Source organism: Artemia franciscana, chromosome 19, assembly GCF_032884065.1.
Source record: "Artemia franciscana chromosome 19, ASM3288406v1, whole genome shotgun sequence".
Taxonomy (NCBI): domain Eukaryota; kingdom Metazoa; phylum Arthropoda; class Branchiopoda; order Anostraca; family Artemiidae; genus Artemia; species Artemia franciscana.
Window position 1 is genome coordinate 30,676,762 of NC_088881.1, and position 19,876 is coordinate 30,696,637.

The 19,876-nt window shown below is 34.0% G+C and overlaps 2 protein-coding genes across 6 annotated transcripts in view; one reads left to right on the forward strand and one right to left on the reverse strand.

Annotated features, from left to right (window-relative positions):
• LOC136039546 (activating signal cointegrator 1 complex subunit 2-like) overlaps positions 1-1,227 on the forward strand; it is a 61,676-nt gene extending 60,449 nt beyond the window's left edge. The window contains exon 12 of the mRNA XM_065723372.1: positions 1,062-1,227. Within this exon, the coding sequence (XP_065579444.1) occupies positions 1,062-1,171 (110 nt within the window). The 3' untranslated portion in view covers positions 1,172-1,227. The remainder of the gene's footprint in view (positions 1-1,061) is intronic.
• Positions 1,228-7,997: 6,770 nt separating this feature from the next.
• The window catches only part of LOC136039547 (claspin-like), an 88,136-nt gene continuing 76,257 nt past the window's right edge, over positions 7,998-19,876 (reverse strand). For 4 of the 5 annotated variants that reach the window (XM_065723376.1, XM_065723373.1, XM_065723375.1 and 1 more), the window contains exons 15-17: positions 15,862-16,053; positions 12,480-12,662; positions 7,998-9,179 (exon numbers count right to left, since the gene is read on the reverse strand). In XM_065723376.1, the coding sequence (XP_065579448.1) occupies positions 9,063-9,179; positions 12,480-12,662; positions 15,862-16,053 (492 nt within the window). In that variant the 3' untranslated portion in view covers positions 7,998-9,062. The remainder of the gene's footprint in view (positions 9,180-12,479; positions 12,663-15,861; positions 16,054-19,876) is intronic. The other variant, XM_065723374.1, reaches the window with a different exon arrangement.

Sequence of the window (19,876 nt, forward strand, 5' to 3'; positions counted from 1 at the left end):
AATCAACCGTAAAGAATAATCCATGGACAGTCGTGACGTAAGTAAGTATAAGTCATCATTTACCAAATATTGAAAACAATAAAAAGACAAATAATTCAGAGGCGAAAACCCAACACAAGGGCTCATCAGGAGAATACACACTTGCCTATAGCGTTTCGGCAATATATATATATATATATATATATATATATATATATATATATATATATATATATATATATATATATATATATATATATATATATATATATGTATATATATATATATCTTTATATATATGTATACATATATACTTTTATATATACATATATATATATATATATATATATATATATATATATATATATATATATATATATATATATATATATATTATTTTAGTTTTAGATTCTAGGTGGGTTTTTTTTCTATCCTGAAGACGCCTTGTTCTATACGGGCAAAATATTTGTTTGATTTTTGTTCTCTTCTTCTCCTTTTATAGTCATAGACCTGTTTGTCATTTTCATATTCATTTCTTTGTTTTATTATACTTATAATTATTACAAGTTATTATAGATTATATGTTTTGGTGTTGGACAGGCACTATAAATTTCTTAAAGATGCAGGAGGCAATTTCTGGTCCAATCTGCAATTATATACATTCGATATTTTAAAAATACTGAAATAGATTATATCTTTTAAGCTGCGTTAGACCATATATTTTAATGCAAAAAACTCGCAATCCAGTGGCGGTTTTCAGAACAATTTTTTCAGTGTTGTTAAACAATTTTTTTTTTTGAGTAATCCAACTTTTTTATTTGAAATGCACGAACAAAAAGTTTAAAGATTGCGCCAAGTTTTATTAGGAAATTGAGAATCCGGAAATTGATTTTTTCCTAGGAAAGTAAAATACACTCGACCACTTACCACGATGACAAATCGATACAACAGGCTCAATCATCATTTCTCTGGCGTCAAAGCTCAACTCTTAAAGAACGAATATAATTTTCTAAGTTTGTCCGAAAGACTAACGAAGAGCTTAGCTAATTTTGCTTTTGAACTTAAATGGTATTTCTTTCCAGGGAAAGCGAAAGGCCAGGGTCAAGAGAAAGACGTCCTTATCAATCGACGACGTAAAATGATGAACAAAACCAGCTACAAAGGTCAATCAGATAGAAAACGGGGATTCTAATTGATAGAAAAATAGGTTAATCTTTGTATATAAATAAAGACCACAATTGCCATCCAGGCAAGTTTTTTGTGCTATATTACAGAAAATAAATCAAAATAGGCCAAAAATGTGCCTTGTACTAAATGGAAGTTCAATTTGTCGCTATTATCCAATAGTAATATACATTCTATATCATAAAAAAAAATTAGGATAAATATCTACAAAAGCCCATAATAAGGTACAACAAATTATGGAATAAGGCCATAGCTGGCAACCGTGGCTTAGTAATAAAGCGTAACCCGGCAAGTTTTGCCATTTAAAATTACAGATTTTGCTGCATAACTGAAACCTGATTTTTTTTTGTGGATTCCCGAACTCAAATCTAATTCATGGATTAGGCGATATATTACTGTTGTCATGCTGAAAGGTCGTATATCATATTTTATTATCCTCCGAAATATACTTCAAATCTTTTGATATACATGGTATATTTGGCAAATATCTTCTGGCAATCATCTCAGAATCGTGAAAATGTCAGACCCGACATTTAGGTTTGAAAGTGACGATATTGCAGCAATTTCTTTAGTGCTGTGGAAACTTCTTACTTCAATTTCCTTTTAGAGCAACAGTAAATTATCTATACTCCGCTTTGTTTTATTATTTTCAGTTTAACTGAAAACAACAAAAATTGTCATAATTTGACAACGAAAATTTGAATTTCAAAATATTCATTTGAAATGTCAATGAAATGAAAATGTCAATTTGAAAATTGACAACGACAATTGTCACAATTTTTATCCTCATACACACTAGTCTTATTATGTCAGGCGTTTATTAATTTGATCATCATGAAATCAGAGAAATGTAATAAACATTATAAATTGAAAACGACATTGGCGTAATATTTGGATTAAGCGTGTAGCATAAATCCTGAGTCGCTGAGATCTCATCGCCAAAATATGAGAGTGAAATAAAAGTCTCATTCTTAGAAGAAGTGGAAAAAGTTTTCTTCAGTAATAGGGATTGTCCTATCGGACCTCTTCCATTTTTAAAATAATTCAAAACAATAACCTGAAAATCTTAAAAATCTTTGCAATTCAAAAATTATCTTTTTTTTACAAGAATATTATCACGTGTATTCTGGGTGTTTATGTATCGTCACATATATTCATGAAGGACAGTTTATCATATAGTTACTTTCCTGTATTCGTATCGAATGCAGAAACATTCATGGATAATAAATGTATTTATATGTTGAATAAATGAAGTTCTTTTCTTTATTTGGTTTGAAGAAGGAATTTTTTTTTTGCTCGTTTGAATAACTGAAGTTTTTTTCTATAAATGAAGAATGAGTGAATAAATCAAGTTTAAAAAAAAAATTAAGTTACTTTCTTCAAATGGCTTGAAGAAATGAAGTTACTTTCTTCAATGGGTTTGAATAAATGAAGTTACTTTGTTCAATGGGCTTGAAGAAATTAAGTTACTTTCTTCAACGGAATGGGCTTGAAGAAGTGAAGTTACTTTCTTCAATGGGCTTGAAGACATGAAGTTACTTACTTCAATGGGCTGGGCTGAAAGAAATGAAGTTACTTTCTTCAATGGGCTTGAAGAAATGAAGTTACTTTCTTCAGTGGGCTTGAAGAAATGAAGTTACTATGTTCAATGGGCTTGAAGAAATTCAGTTACTTTCTTCAATGGGATGGGCTTGAAGAAGTGAAGTTACTCTCTTCAATGGGGTTGAAAAAATGAAGTTACTTTCTTCATTGGGCTTGAAGAAATGAAGTTACTTTCTTCTGTGGGCTTGAATAAATGAAATTACTTTCTTCAATTGGTTTGAAGAAATGAAGTTACTTTCTTCAATGGGCTTGAAAAAATGAAGTTACTCTCTTCAATGGGCTGGGCTTGAAGAAATTAAGTTACTTTCTCCAGTGGGCTTGAAGAAATGAAGTTACTTTGTTCAATGGGCTTGAAGAAATCAAGTTACTTTCTTCAATGGGCTGGGCTTGAAGAAATGAAGTTACTTTCTTCAATGGGCTGGGCTTGAAGAAATGAAGTTACTTTCTTCAATGGGCTTGAACCCATAAAATTGATTCTTTAATTGACTTGAAGGAATGAAAGTAATTTATGTAACTGTAACGAAGAATTTTTTTTTCATTGGTTTTGAGGAATGAAGTCAGTTTCTTCTGTTGGCTTGCAAGAAATAAAATTATTCTCTTTAATTGGTTTGAAGAAAGGGGTGTTAAGAGTCTGGGAGCAGAAAATATTCCAACCAGAAGCAAAATCGAGAATTGTGGTTGATCCAAAACCGGGTATTAGGTATTTCAACCATCTTAATCACTAATTCAAAGAGTATGGGTACAAGAGTGGAAACCGGCGTTAGTGTCGATGAATGAAGCTTCAACGCCATCTAGCGTTTGGTAGTTTTCTCAAACTAATAATGAGAATAATTAGCTTAATTTCGGAAGTTGGTAAAACATGTGTTGTGGTCTCATTTCCTGACAGAAAAGCTTGAAAAAATGCCAAGTGAGGCCAAGCGCTAGATGGTGCTGATGTTTTTTTAAGCAACACTAGCGCCAGTTTTTCCTCTTATAAGTTACCCATACTCTGCACTAGTTCTCAAGTATTTTCAACAGGTTGAATTCCAATTTCAATAGATCGAGTCAATTACACCAATAGACTTAAGGTTTATATTCCTTAGACAAGTTTTTATACATTATTTTCTGGATTTCAATATTTCAACTTCACACGACAAATTGTGCTATTATTTGATAGCACAGATTCAGCTTTATCAGCTTTAGCACATTTTGTACCGGATTACATTTTTGAAACTGCTATGCGTTTACTATAGGGAAAATTTCGTTGAAAAGGCACACAAGCCATGTAAAAATAGGAACACGAGCTTTTTAACAAGTTTAAATTCTTAAGAAAAAATATTTCTTAATTCCTTAAATGATTTAAAATAATAATAATTAATAATAATTTAAAATAATAAATAATTTAAATTAATAAATAATTTAAATTCCTTCAAAGTTTGACTCAGTGAATGGATTTGAAACAAACAAATCAGGTATATGTACCTTGTCCTTTTGTTGTAAGTCAGGGGTAGCCAAACCAAATTATCTTGTGGGCCACTTTGGAAATGCCTCATAAATCCGCGGGCCGCATATAAAATTATATATACCCCCATTAGATTTAGATCTATTAGATATATTTTTTGGAGTGACAAATTGAAAAATAATGAATTTTTACTAATTATGTTTACTGTTATTTTTACATATAAACATAGAAAATATAATAATAATAATAATGATACTAAATGCACATTGTAAAAAATATATAATACTAAAAATAACGAAATAAAAAAATAAAATCATAGAAAAATTATTTATTCCACTAGTGCAGTATTTGTTTCTCCACTTTTTCAGTTAACTTTTGAAAGTCGATCTCAGTTTGGGTCCTTGCACATCGTAATTGGTGTTGCAGGATAGCATCCGTTATGTTTGAGCGTGTTTTGTGTTTGGTCAATTTCATTTAAAAAAAAAAAACAAAAAAACAAATAATTCGCAGGTGTAATTTGAACCAAAAGTGCTTACAACTTTTTGTGCCAAATCTCTTAAATTGTATAATTTTTCCTCTGTGACGTAAATGTAAAAAAATCTATTTTGATTCTGAGTTTTCAAGCATGCGTTTTAATTCATTATTGCACTGAATGTCAATCAGATCCATTTGAAGATATCCTGGGACAGACTCAATTTCAACATGAAAAGGAGATGAATATATTTCAATATTTTAGTGTATTTTGCTCACTCTGAATTATTGAATCGGCTTTCAAAAGCTTCTGCAAGTTTTCTTATTTCTTTCGCATATTTGATATAATTGTTCTTTTTGATTTCTTAAATTCTTTCAACAATGGAAAGTGGTCAGCATTATTAATTTTCAATTGTGATTCAAATAACAGCAATTTTTTCTGAAATGCTCAGATGTATCGATTATGAGGTTTTCTTTTTCCTACAATGAGTTAATTAATTGAGTTATTATTACTCATTGATATTATTATTAGTCAGTTATTATTCTGATATTAGAAGTTATTAGAATTATATTTTTTGAGTTATTGTTATAATTCATTGATATTATTTAATTCATTGAGTTTGCTGACAATATCCACTAACAAGCATAAACCCAATAACCATTCATAATTTCTTAATTCTGGGACATAACTTTGTTTGGCATTCATAAACAAATCAATTTCTTCTCGTAACTGATAAAATTACCGTAAACATCTTCCACGACTTAACCATCTGACTCGATGTAAACAACGTTACTGTATTCAAAATCTAATTCTTTCAGAAAATAATTAAATTGTCGATGCGCATGTGATCGAACGTAATTCGCTGTTTTTATAACTACTTGCATAACATTATACATCGATAATACTTGGGCTATACAACATAATAATATAATACTTGGGCTATATATATCAATAAACAGCATTGTTAATAGTGAAACATCGAATCTGTGATGTTCTAAAATGTGCGCGCAGAATATAAACGTGTGATGAATCTTGCAGGCCGCAAAAATGTTTACAGCGGGCCGCATGCGCCCCGTGGGTTGGCCACCCCTGTTGTAAGTTGTAACTTTCGACTAGTCGCAAAATCACATGTTTCAGAATGAAGAAGAAGAATAGTGTTTGGTATAATTGAAAATTTTAAGCTCTGTGATCTTTTTTCTGTCGGGAACTGGCATAAAAAATAACTGCCTTAATTTTACTTATGAAAATCATTAAAATAATCTTACTATTACACTGAAAAAAAAGCTAAGTTTTGCCTGACCTTGAATCACGTTGATGGGTTTTCTGTCGACATTAGCACCAGTTCTTATTTTTATAATTTACTCATACTCTGGAAAAAAGTGTAAAACCATTCACAAAACAAACAAATAAAACCATTGCCAAAAAAAGAAACATTGCCAACCATTGCCATTCCCAATTATTTAAATTGGGCAACACTTTTTATCCGGGAAAATTCAAACATTGACCACCTGTTGACTCGCTAAGACAGTTACATCTGCTTTGGGAAGATACACCTTGCTAAGCAGTTTGGTGCCATATAACTTCAGCGTATTTTTTTGCTTATTTTTCACCAACGTTTATTTTATCAAACTGTCTCCCGCTTTTATCTAAAACTGCATAGTTGCAAAACAGAGGTCTATTTCATTAAAATCGAAGTGCCAAATTTTCCTAATTTTTTAAAGACGTAGTCTACCGCCATATTGCTAGGTAACTTTCACATAGCCAATTGAAGCATTCAGAATTTATTTTCACTTGGTACCTTAAACAAGAAATGAAGTGTATCTTATCCATATTGACCATCAAGGCCGTATTCAGGATTATTTCCCAGGGAGTGGGGTTACAAAGAAAATCTTTAAAAATACATCGAATTTTAGTTTATATGCAGTTTGGTTACGTTTTTAAGAGTCTGACAAACATTTCGGTGCGGGGGGAGTTAAATCCTTTATCCCCCTGGATACAGTCTTGTCCTCCATCCAATTAATTAGGATTATGGGCTCCATACACGTATAGATAAAACCAATAATGGAGTTCATGGACATCACCTGAACAATATCTTTAGGTTATAAGCATATTAGTCTTGGAGGTTCCAACTATTGTTCCTAGACATATTAGGTTCTTATCATACCATCCTCAAAGAAGGATTTTGTTTTATATCTCTAGACTAGGTATATTTCTCATGGAATTTTTATTATAAATGTTGATGCTTTTAACTAATTTAATTGCATTAAAAAGTACATATTAGTATAATTATTGTGACTTTTATGATCTTTTCCAATTCGTAAAAAAAGAGCTAGGAAAGAATATACAAAAGTAAGTTCCAGTTACAAAATTGAGTTTTACTATAAACTTGCTATAATTTACCGTAATATAGCCTAATATACTACATATGATAGTCATTTAGAAATTATTACATTCTAACTTCATCTTCAAGCATTTTCTTGCTCTCTCCAGTTGAACAATAATAAGAACACTCGCCTATCACATGGGAAACCAAGGTTCGATTCCTCCCCCCGGAGAGGATTTTTAGTCCTGTAGTGGCGCAGTGGGCTTGACCTTAGCTTGGTAATACGGTACCCAGAGATCGAACTTTGCTGGAGCAACACACTGCAGAGCCGACGCAGGAACCTTAGTGGTTAACCCCTGGTTCCCACTGCTGCGATTTCGCGCAAAATCCTGCGACATGCGACAAATGACACAAATCGTACGACAAACGACACAAAACCATCCGTTTTGCTGCAATGTCAGAGGCGTTGAATAATTTCAACTTTATAAACAAAGTCATATAATAAATCATAACCAAAGTCATGGAGCTGATTGAAAAGTAATACAAGTAATACTTGTTTATTCCAAGTTATTCTAGAGTTTGTCGCAGTGACAACTCTAGAGTTTGTCGCAGTGACGACAAAGAGTGAGTGACGACTGCGACATGACGCACTGCGACAAAGAGTCGCAGTGACGACTAGAGTTTCATTCTAGAGTTTGTCGCAGTGACGCAAAAGTCTGCGTTTCTGTGTGAGCCTCCATCCGATTCTGTCGTACGTCTGTTCCGCCAGAAAAAAATCGTGTCGGGATTGACGCAGCAGTGGGAACCAGAGGTAAGTAAGATGCGTCGGTAATCTGATTCCATCGATTTCTTACTCTCGAGGTTTTTTTTTTAAAGAAATAGATATACAATGTATGGATTAAAGGGCTCACATAATTTCAGATGGCAATTCACCATAATTTGTTTAAAATGGTCTACTATTTTGCCAACCTTCGATTCATCTAAAACTAAAGAAGTCGGAAATAACGAGTTATATTTCTTAGATGATACTATAAAACCTATAAAATGTGCAAAAAATTAAAATTGACACTTCTTTTGCTGAATTCTCCTATGATGATTAAAACAAGTCCATAACATGTATACTAACGTTAAAAGTTACCTAAAAAAAGATCGTGATCTGTCTTAGCAAACGCTTGCACATACTTTATTTTATTCATCCCCTCGCCCACCCAATAAAAAACAAATTTATGCTAGATTTATAGGGGAAATTCCATCTTTTTTAAAAGAAAATTGCACGTCAAAAACTTGCTTTGAACAATAATCTCGCAATCCTTCTTATATCAAATATAACCCGTCGGCAGTCCGAATAGGATTTAGGAGATTTAATGGCAAGGGAAACCTGATAATGGAAACAGCACAGTACGACACTATTATGCCCAAGGGAGGTGGATAGTTTTGTAGGTCTTTGTTGAGACTATTTGTGGTGATAACGACGATGAAAACTAAGATAGACGTCTTAGTTTTCATTTTTCGGTTTCAGTCCTCAGTTTTCAGCCATTTGGTTTCAGTTTTCAGCTATTTGATTTCAGTTATCACTTTCAGCTTTCGGCTATTTGGTTTCAGTTTTAGTTTTCGGCTATTTGGTTTCAGTTCGCAGTTTCAGCTTTTAGCTATGACGGGAAGTTTCAGTTTTTGGCCATAAACCAAGAACGAGCCCAACTATGACCAGAGACCAAGAATCTCAGACAAAATCAAGCTAAAATTTTAATTTCGGTAAGAAACTGAAGACCATCGATTTTGACCCAAGACTGAGACTTTGACAACGCCGAAATTTATGACTAAATGAACTACAATGATTGACATAGATGGCAAAGGTAAAAAACAATCACGGTGGTATATTCGTGTTTGTTACCATCACCGTTGTTATCATAATCTCATTGATACAATACTATAACCTACAAAGGTTTGCACGTCAACACCTCCCCTAGGAAAACTGTGCAATCTCATTTTAATTTATAAAACTGTAAGCAGGCACCCGTAGCCTGAGCTTCGATCGTATGCTAATGCTAATTCACATAATACTATGTTTGAATGTGCTTAAATATACTACTAAGCCTTCCTTTTACTTGAGATGGCTTTTCACTCTTTTTGACAACTCTGGCACGTTTTGGCGTTGAGCCAGTTGCTTCTTCTTTATCCTGTAAAAATAAAAATACATTCATATTTGCATAACAAAAACTCTGGTAAAAAAAAGCGGAGGCATAGAAAGAGAGATTACGCCAGCACCAATATTCAACTCGGTTGCCGCAATTCGAACGGCATTGTGTTAAGTGGCGTAAATTAGAGGGCTTAAACACTAAAATTGCACTTTTGGTATTTCTCTAAGCATGAACAAAGTTGTTGCGCGAGAACGCTTGGGGTTTTGTGATCCAAAAGCAGTAGCGCCAATTTACGAAATCATTAGGAAGAAGGGGACAAAATAGATTTTTCAAAATCTAGGGGAGGAAGTTTTTCCGATTTTTTCCAATGAAAATATCAAAAAAGGACATTTTTAATGAAAATAGCCAAATAGATGTTTTTTGAAATCAGGGGGAAGGAATGTCCCTCCTCCCCGCTGATGCCACTCTTCAAAAAGCGAGGGTAAATAATATGGCACTACAGCCTATAGTCCAAACCGGCGACGCTGGTCTCCGTTTCATGGCCCTTCAGCCAGAAAGTGCAATAGGAGGTTAGGGAGCAGCCATTTCGTACTTTCACACACCTTTTCTGTTTATCTTCCCCAGATTTCTTCATGTATCCATTTAGAGCTGGGTCACCTACATTTGAGATTACAGAGTTACACCACTGGCCCCTGAACCAAACCAATAAATAAGAGACAACAGGATTCGAACCCCTTTCCTTGCAGACACATGATTACAAGTCCAACGCGCAGCTATAAACCACCACCCGAATAGTACAGTTCAGTGTTCCAAAAACGGTATTTAACCTTTTTTAAACATAGATTTACACTTCCCTTAGAACCAAGCAAGTTCAATCGATTGGCCCAATCCGTTTACTCCCGTGTTATTGAACCCAGGATATTGAATGAAATCAAAACATACTATGTGCGTTTAGATTGTCAAAAAGGTGTATTAGCAGTACTTTTATTATTTTATTTTATATTTGGTCAATTATACGATACCAAATTTTTACCGAAACATACAAGCAGAAATTGTTGTGCATATCTATGGACCTTTTTAAATTTGAAAATTTACCCTCTATTGGTGTTTCCGAGGGTTTGACTTTCAAGATATTTAAATCTCTCCGCTCTTCCTTTAAAACTATATTGTAAACTCTCTTCTCACTCATAGAAATGTTGAGGAGATCGAACTTCGAGTAATTTTATTTGGCCCTCCAGATATTTAAATGTCTCAGCTTCAACGAAAATGTTGAGGAGATCCAACTTAGAGCAATCTTATTTGGATCTTCATATATTTAAGTGATTCAGTTTCAACAGAAATGTCGAGGAGATCGAGCTTCGAGCAATCTTATTTGGCTCTCCATACATTTAAATGATTCAGCTTCAACAGAAATGTTGAGGAGATCGAGCTTTGAGCAATCTTATTTGGCTTTCCAGATATTTAAATGTTTCAGCTTCAACAAATTTTGAGGAGATCGAACTTCCAGTAATCTTATTTGGCTCTCCAGATATTTAAATGTTTCAGCTAAAACAGAAATGTTGAAGAGATCAAACTTCGAGCAATCTTATTTGGCTTTCCAGATATTTAAATGTTTCAGCTTCAAAAATTTTTTTGAGGAGATCGAACTTCCAGCAATCTTATTTGACTCTCCAGATATTTAAATGTTTCAGCTAAAACAGAAATGTTGAAGAGATCAAACTTCGAGCAATCTTATTTGGCTTTCCAGATATTTAAATGTTTCAGCTTCAAAAAAATTTTTGAGGAGATCGAACTTCCAGCAATCTTATTTGACTCTCCAGATATTTAAATGTTTCGGCTTCAACAGAAAATGTTGAGGAGATCGAACTTCGAGCAATCTCATTTGGCTCTCCAGATATTTAAATGTTTTAGCTTCAACAGAAATGTCGAGGAGGCCGAACTTTGAGCGATCTTATTTGGCTCTTTATATATTTAAAAGTTTCAGCTTCAACAGAAATGTTGAAGAGATCGAGCTTCGAGCAATCTTATTTGGCTCTCCAGAGATTTAAATGTTTCAGCTTCAACAGAAATGTTAAGGAAATCGAACTTCGAGCAATCTTATTTGGCACTCTCAAGATAGTTAAATGTTCCCGCTCTCCCGTTAAAATATATTATATCATATCATATTTTTCGCCCCTAAAATTTTTGCGCCTAGGGCAAGTGCCCCCTCTATTCCCCCCTAAAACCACCTCTGCTTCCCATAGAGTTCCTTTAATCCTTCTTTAAATCTTTCAATTCTTCTCCTTTAAATCCATCCTTATAACTTCTTCTTAAACCCACCATATTTCATTTGGCACCAAATGGATGCCAAAAATCACAATCTTTGGGAATCTTTAATCATTCATCAATAAACCTTTATATTATTATACATAATAACAAACTATCAATATATGATATCTAAGTGGTGTCTAAGCATTATTGCCTTTCCATTGATTGAAAAAAACTAAGCATAGCCCGCAACAAATTACCTTTGAGTTAGCAGAAATATAATACTTTCGTCGGATAAAAACTAAAGTAACCGCAATAATGTTTCGTTCCGCTTTCTACTCAAAATGTATATGCAATAAGAGGGGAGTTTCTATACCCTTATGGACCACAGACATTGTTTATAGTCCTTATACATTCCCTGAAATAAAGAAGAACATTTGGGTATCGCCTCTTCTCCAAATTGCTACAAAGGACTTCCGGGAAGTTATGAAATTCTGGCCTTAAATTACCCTTTTGAGGCTTCACTTAACATATTTTTTTTTTGCTTTTAGGAAAAATTGCATCGTCTACCCTGACTGTTGAAAGGGCGGATGTCCAAGTATGAGGAATTGTAATAAAAATGCCACGATTGACATAAAGAATCAAAATTAACTCTTGAATTGTAATTTTTAATTACAATTCAAATTTAATCTTCAATTGGTAGTTTTCCTCAACTCGCCAACTTTTTTGTACCCAACTTTGTATCCTTGTATCTTTGTATGTCTTGTATTTTTTTTTGAATTGTTATACTACCTTTTTCAACCACTTCCGAATGTCTAATTTCTTCTAGATTGTATCAGTATATGCACTTACGACGACAATGAAATAATTCAACATATCAAAATCCCTCCCTCTGAAAAAAAAATCTAAAACAGTGTAAAAAAAACACTTAAAAAACGCATCCAAAAATTTGCTTATATGCATTTTGTTGCTTTTTTATGAATCAGACGAAAATCTTGGGGGGAAGGTTAAACTGAGTACCTCCCTCCCTGGATACTGCCTTGACAGATTGGATTAACCATATTATAAGGTCCTAGATAGAAAACAACTAACGTAAACCTGTTTCCGTTTGTCTGCTTCTTTGGCGGCAGGTGGCGTTACTGTAGCGAAAACGCAGCTGGCTTTGGAGGTGCCTCCCTTTTTACCAATTTGATCAATTGTTGGATTACCTTTAGAAATTGCAGCGAGTCGTGTTAATACGTCTTCTTTGAAAGACAGAAATGACCCTCGTTTTATCTGTGAAGAAAAGGATAAAAATAGGAATCAAAAACCAAATTGCTGTTCAATTATAAAAAAAGATAAGGGCATACTATGAAAAAATTAATAACAGGTGTGTGTCCTAAAAGTAGTTTTGCTTAGAGAGACAACCTACATAAGTATTTACGTCGTAAAATTTAGAATGAGCTGTATTTGAAAAGGAATTTAGGCCGTACCAAAGACCCTAAAAGAACTGAAATGCAAAAATTCCGTGAAATTCGGAGACGAATTGTTGTAATTGTATTAGTGTCACAGTAGCAGTGCTGATATTACTAGTAAAAGCATTAACATATTGCCTTTTGATCAGCAGAACATTCCTCTCGTCAAGTCCTAGAGGTTTCAACTTAATACAATTAGCCGTTCCTACGACATTGCTGATATGTCCTTTCGATAACCTGTAAGTTATCATATTTTCCTCTGAGTGCTTTTAGCCTTACAAGTAGCATCAATATAAGTCGGAGTAGTAGTAAATGCAGCAGTAGTAGTAGTTTGCAAATAATTCCTTTTGGTGAGATGATCTTCCCTTTTAAGCATTCTCTGTAAGTTCCAACTTAATACCCAAATCAATTCTTGAGATGATACAAGAATAATTAAAAGTCTCGAGATTACTATAATTTAAAAAAAAATTAATTTAGCGTGACGGTGGGTCAACGACAAAATCAAACAGTGAAATTTGGCATAATTTCCTGGCCTATGTAATATACCCGGGCGTTGGGATCTTCCCATACAACTTGAAAGCGAAACCAACTTAATTCAACTTCCCCCACAGCTAAAATCTGGTTTGAAACCAGTAAATAAATGGAATAATTCCTAGATGTCTGAGCATATACTAACGCTCTAAAGTTTAGGACATGTATACCAGTACTATTCTTATACCAAACTGAAAAAAAAGAAGAGAATGTTCTCATCAAAATAATCCTCGAAAATCTACAGTGGGTTGCATTTGTCAAAGTTTTGGACATTTTAGGATAAGTAGAAGAATAAAACACGTTAATTTGTGCATTCTATACCCAAAGATGTGCTAAAATGCCCGCCCCCCCTCTAGATTTCAAAAAATATTCTATATGGGGGGATTTTTCATTGATAATTCCCCATTTTTGGGCACTCTCATTCAAAATATTGAAGGAAAACACAAACTTTTCTCCTCCCCCTACGGTCTCTATTCTTTTTTCTATCTCTGTGGTGAAATTACATAAGATCCCAATTTCACTACAACGAGGGCTAAATGGAAGTCATCAATCTGTGTATACCAGCCTTTTCACGCTAGATTTGCTCAATTAAAGTATGTTTTTATTTCGTATGTTTTACTTTGATACAAGAGAAATTTACCCTTTTGCTGAATAAATGGTTACTTTTAGGGATATTTTTTTTTCAAAATACAGGTGAGGCCAAGGCCGTACGAAGAGGAGGGGGGGTAGCGGGTTTGAACTCCCCAAAAATTTTGTCCGGCTCATAGGAACTTAACAAAAACGTATATAAGCAAATTTTTGATATGTTTTTAAAGTTTTCTGTACCCCCCACCCCCGAATACAAATCATGGATACGGCCATAATGGAGGCTGAAAATTGTTTCACCGCATAATTGCGACAAGAGACCTTACTGCAAATTCTCGATTACGTTGTCGTCTACAAGAAAAAAAAGGGTGAAATTGAGCCAGGAGTTGCTTGAAATAGACCAATCAAATTTTACTTAAATAGGCCATTGAAATCAATGGAGTTTTTCAAAGAATAGCATCACGTTATGGAATTACAATCAGCCTTAATTATTTGAAAATTTTAAAGAAAAACGAGACATGTCCCTTCTTAGAAAAAAGAGGTCATTACATTATTAAAGCCTATGTGAAAAGTGCATTTTTTTATTATTCTATTATTATATCTATTATATTATTATCTGTATATTCTATTAAATATCTATTATTATAGAGGGGACTGTAGTTTTCTTAAATAGAGTTTTCAGCTATAGGGGTTCCTGTACTACAGTTTACATTATCCGACATCAAATTGTGGGGTTTCAGGCTATTTTTTAAAATTTCCACAAATTCCTTTCTGCAAACAATTTTTATCATTAAGACGAATCACAATAATGTTTACCATTTTTGAATAGCCTTCAGGTGGAGATTCTTCTTCAATTAACCGTTTATTTTACCGCGTTTTTAGATTTCTGGTTACTATGATCTTGGGATCGTTCTTTTAAAGGCATTCGATTTTCTTTCAATCGGGTCTGTGCCCAGTGTTTGATACTCGAGACACGAGAATCGATCTGAGAACTCGGTATGTCAGTTCCGTTTTTTTTATGTGTTTTAGGAAGATTTTTTACTTTTTCCTATCAGGTAGACTGTATAAGCCGGAGTAGTGTTCAGAAGATTGATACTACCAATATTTTGAAGTCTTATAGAGAGTCAGATGAGAAAGTTAGATATCAATCCTTGAAAATCATCAGTCCCCTGAAAATTTTTCGAGTGTTCATTTGCACGGGGGTTCAGTTGCACGAGGGTCCAGTTACAAGGGGGTTGTCTGCACATTAAGTTTTTTTTCAAATCTTGATTACGACTTTTTCTAAAGATACAAATATCGTTCCAAGAATCTCATATTCTATCTTGTTCTTCCTAAGACTTACCCTTGTTCATGCATAAGTTCCAGAATTGAAATAAAAATTTATAAAGTGTTCAATTATTTCTGTACATCGAACTACTTGTCCCGTTAAATTACCTTGTTACATTTAGATTAAAGTAAAAATAATGATTAATAGTAAAATTATTTTATTAATTAGTTTATCGTGATTAAATAATAATCAATAATTATTAATTAATCATTAATCAAAAAGAAAATCAACGATAATAAGTGAAGCGTCATCTTAAAACAACTTTATAATATTTATAACAATAATATATATTATATTAATTAATAACGTTAATTAATAATGAATTATTAATAATAAATTGTAAATTATAACAAAATTATTATTAAATATTATTAATTAATAATAATTTAAAATTAATAATATTAATTTATAATAATATTATAATATTTATAATATTATAATGTTTCGTTAATAGTTAATAATATTTAGTTTATAGTTTATAGTAATTAGTTAATAGTAATTAACAAATCATCAATAATAATTATTTAGTCATTAATTAAAAATAAAATTAACGATAATAATTGAAGCGTCATCTTACCACAGCTTTGGTCTTTTTTAAATCGGGTGATTCCGGCATTGTCGAGATTATGTTTGTTGATTCGACTGTTTCTTCTACTACTTTCCCATCCAACTTTCTGCTGGATTTCATTATGGCTTTTTTTCCGAGCATTAAGAGCTGACTGTCGTCCATTGATATAAATTCTGTCTCGGCCAATTCTTGACTCTCCGTCTGCAATAAATGCCACGATATTACCAGAGACTAAAGACAAATTTGCACTTTCGTTTAAGGAAGAAATATTTATCACCCTGCCAGCAGCATTAATGCTGCTGGCATAAAACACCCTGCCAGCAGCAATTATGCAGCCATCGAAGGTTTATCACCCTACCAGCAGCATTTATGCTGACATCGAATAATGCCATCGAATCTTGAGTAAAATCATCCACCCTGTCAGCAGCAATTTTTTTTTTAGGTGGTTCATTTTTGGAAAGCCGGCTATAATTGGACAACCGGTATGACTTGGCAACCTTCTAAAATTTCAAAGACCATGATTGGCTGCAATATCAAAGCCGACCATGCTGCTGACAGGGCGAATGAAATCAATCAAGACAGCGTTTAAATCAAATTAAACGTTTTGAAGTGAGGGGTAGTACTAAACAAGAGCTAAGAGTTCATATGGCACTTGTGACGAGGCAAGATGAGCTAAGAGCCAAGAGCTCATATGGTATGAGCTCTACCAAAATTCTAAGAATCAATAGATTGATTTAAAAGGAAAATCAGAGGCTTAATGCCGGTCAGGATTTAAAATAAGAGCTCTGAGACACGATGTGTTCTTCTAAATATCAAAATACATTAAGATCCGATCCCCCACTCGTAAGTTATAAATACCTAATTTTTTCTAATTTTTCCTCTCTCTCTTTAGCCCCTCAGATGGTCGAATCTAAGAAAACAAAATTATCAAGTCAATTTATGCAGCTTCCTGACACGCCTACCTATTTTCATCGTCCTAGCCCGTCCAGAAGCACCAAACTCGCCAAATCACTGAAACCCTCCCCTAACTCCCCCAAAGAGAGCGAATCCAGTACGGTTACGTCAATCACGTATCAAGGACATTTGCTTATTCTATCCACCAAGCTTCATCCCGATTCCTCCACTCCAAGTGTTTTCCAAGATTTCCCCCTCCAACCCCCCCCCCAATGTCAAAAGATCTGGTCGGAATTTGAAATAAGAGCTCTTAAGACATGACTTCCTTCTAAATATCAAATTTCATTAAGATTCGATCACCCATTCATAAGATAAGAATATCCCAATTTTCACTTTTTCCAAAGATTCCGGTTTCCCTCTCCAACTCCACCCAATGTCACAGGATCTGGTCGGAATTTAAAATTAGAGCTTTAAAGCACAAGATCCTTCTAAATATCAAATTTCATTAAGATCTGGTCACCCTTTCGTAAGTTACAAATACCTCAATTTTCAAATTAACTCCCCCCTCCAACTCCACCAAAGAGAGCAGATCCGGTCCGGTTATGGCAGTCACGTATCTTAGACAGGTTTTTATTCTTCCCATCCAGTTTCATCCTGATCTCTCCGCTTTAAGTATTTTCTAAGATTTCTGGTCCCCCCCAACTGCCCCCCAATGACGCTGGATCCGGTTGAGATTTAAAATAAGAGATCTGAGTTACGAGATCCTTCTAAATATGAAGTTTCATGAAGATCCGATCACTCCTTCGTAAGTTAAAAATAAGTCATTTTTTCTAACTTTTCAAATTAACCCCTACCCCCAATAGAGCAGATCCGTTCCAAATATGTAAATCACGTATCTAAGACTTCTGCTTATTTTTCCCACCAACTTTCATCCCGATCCCTCCAATCTAAGCGTTTTCCATGATTTTAGGTTCCCCCACCCCAAACTGGGGAGTTTGGGGTGTCACCAGATGTCACCAGATCCGGTCGGGATTTAAAATGAGCTTTGACCACACGATATCCTTCTAAATATCAAATTTCATTGAGATCCGATCACCCGTTCGTAAGTTAAAAGTACCTCATTTTTTCTAATTTTTCAGAATTAACCCCCCCCCCCAACTACCCCAAAGAGAGCGGATCCGTTCCGGTTATGTCAATCATGTATCTAGGACTTGTGCTTATTTTCCCGCCAAGTTTCATCCCGATCCTTCCACTCTAAGTGTTTTCCAAGATTTTAGGTTTCCCATTCCCAATTCCCCCCCCCCAATGTCACCAGATCCGGTAGGGATTTAAAATAAGAGCTCTGAGAGATGATATCCTTCTAAATATCAAATTTCATTGAGATCCGATCACCCGTTCGTAAGTTAAAAATACCTCATTTTTTCTAATTTTTCAGAATTAACCCCCCCCCCAAACTACCCCAAAGAGAGCGGATCCATTCCGGTTATGTCAATCATCTATCAAGGAATTGTGCTTTTTTCCCATCATGTTTCATCCCGATCCCTCCACTCTAAGTGTTTTCCAAGATTTTAGGTTTTCCCCTCCCAACACCCCCTCAATGTCACCAGATCCGGTCGGGATTTAAAATAAGAGCTCTGAGACACGATATCTTTCTAAATATCAAAATTCATTTAGATGCGATCAGCCGTTCGTAAGTTAAAAATACCGAATTTTTTCCAATTTTTCAGAATTACCCCCCCAACTACCCCAAAGAAAGCGGATCCGTTCCAGTTATGTCAATCATGTATCTAGGACTCGTGTTTATTTTTTCCACCAAGTTTCATCCCGATTCCTCCACTCTAAGTGTTTTCAAAGATTTTAGGTTTTCCCCTCCCAAATCCCCCCCAATGTCACCATATCCGGTCGGGATTTAAAATAACAGCTCTGAGACACGATACTTCCAAACATCAAAGTTCATTAAGATCTGATCAACCGTTCGTAAGTTAAAAATACTTCAATTTTTCTATTTTTTCCGAATTAATTGGCCCCCCACTCCGCCCAGATGGTCAAATAGGGAAAACGACTATTTCTAATTTAATCTGGTCCGGTCCCTGATATGCCTGCCAAATTAGCTTACCTGGAAGTGCCTAAGGTGGCAAAACCGGGACCGACAGACAGACCGACAGAATTTGCGATTGCTATATGTCACTTGATTAATACCAAGTGCCATAAAAAAATTAGTTCTAAGAGATATGAGCTATAAAAAAAAGAAGAAAAAAAAAGAGCTGTCTTACAAGTTACGCAAAAACAGCTGTTTCGACAGATGAGCTAAAATGACTAGCTTTAAGTAGGAAATTAAATAAAAAAAACAAATTTTTTTTTAATGAAAGTAAAGAGCGATATTAAAACTTTCCTACTCAACGCCCCGCTCTTTACGCTAATGTTTGTTACTGTTTTAAGGAGTAGAATTAAGAGAAAGAGTCAAACTTTAGCGTAAAGAGCGAGGCGTTGAGGAGGAAAAGCCCCTTTCATATACGGAGTAATTTCTGTTCGTTTTAAGTTTTAATATCGCTCCTTACTTTCATTAAAAAAAAAACTTGTTTTTTTTTATTTAATTTCTGTACGTTTTTGAATTAATGCATGTTTGATTTAGGCTTTCCCCACATAAATTATTACAATGAAATTTGCATATTAATTCTTTTTTTGGCTAAATGGCTTTCTCTTAGTTTTGATCAGACGATTTTGACAAATAAGGGGTGTGGAAGGAGGCCCAGTTGCCCTCCAATTTTTCAGTATCTTAAAAAGGTAACTAGAACTTTTAATTTTTAACGAACGTTTTCATTAGTAAAAAAATATACGTAATTTAAGAATTAACTTACGTAACAAACTTTTATTTTCTTATTTTTTTATTATGTATATGAGGGGGTTTGTCCCCTCGTTAATACCCCAATTCTTTAAGAATGATCCCTGAATCAGAAAGGCCGTAGAATAAATAGTTGAAATTACTAAAAATACTTTACCATAAAGAGAGAGGTATTTATCTCCTCCTAAATACCTCGCTCTTTATGCTAAAGTATTTTTAGAACCCTTCATATGCGTAATAATCTCTGTTCGTTTTAATTTTTAATGCTACTCCTTACTTTCAACTGAA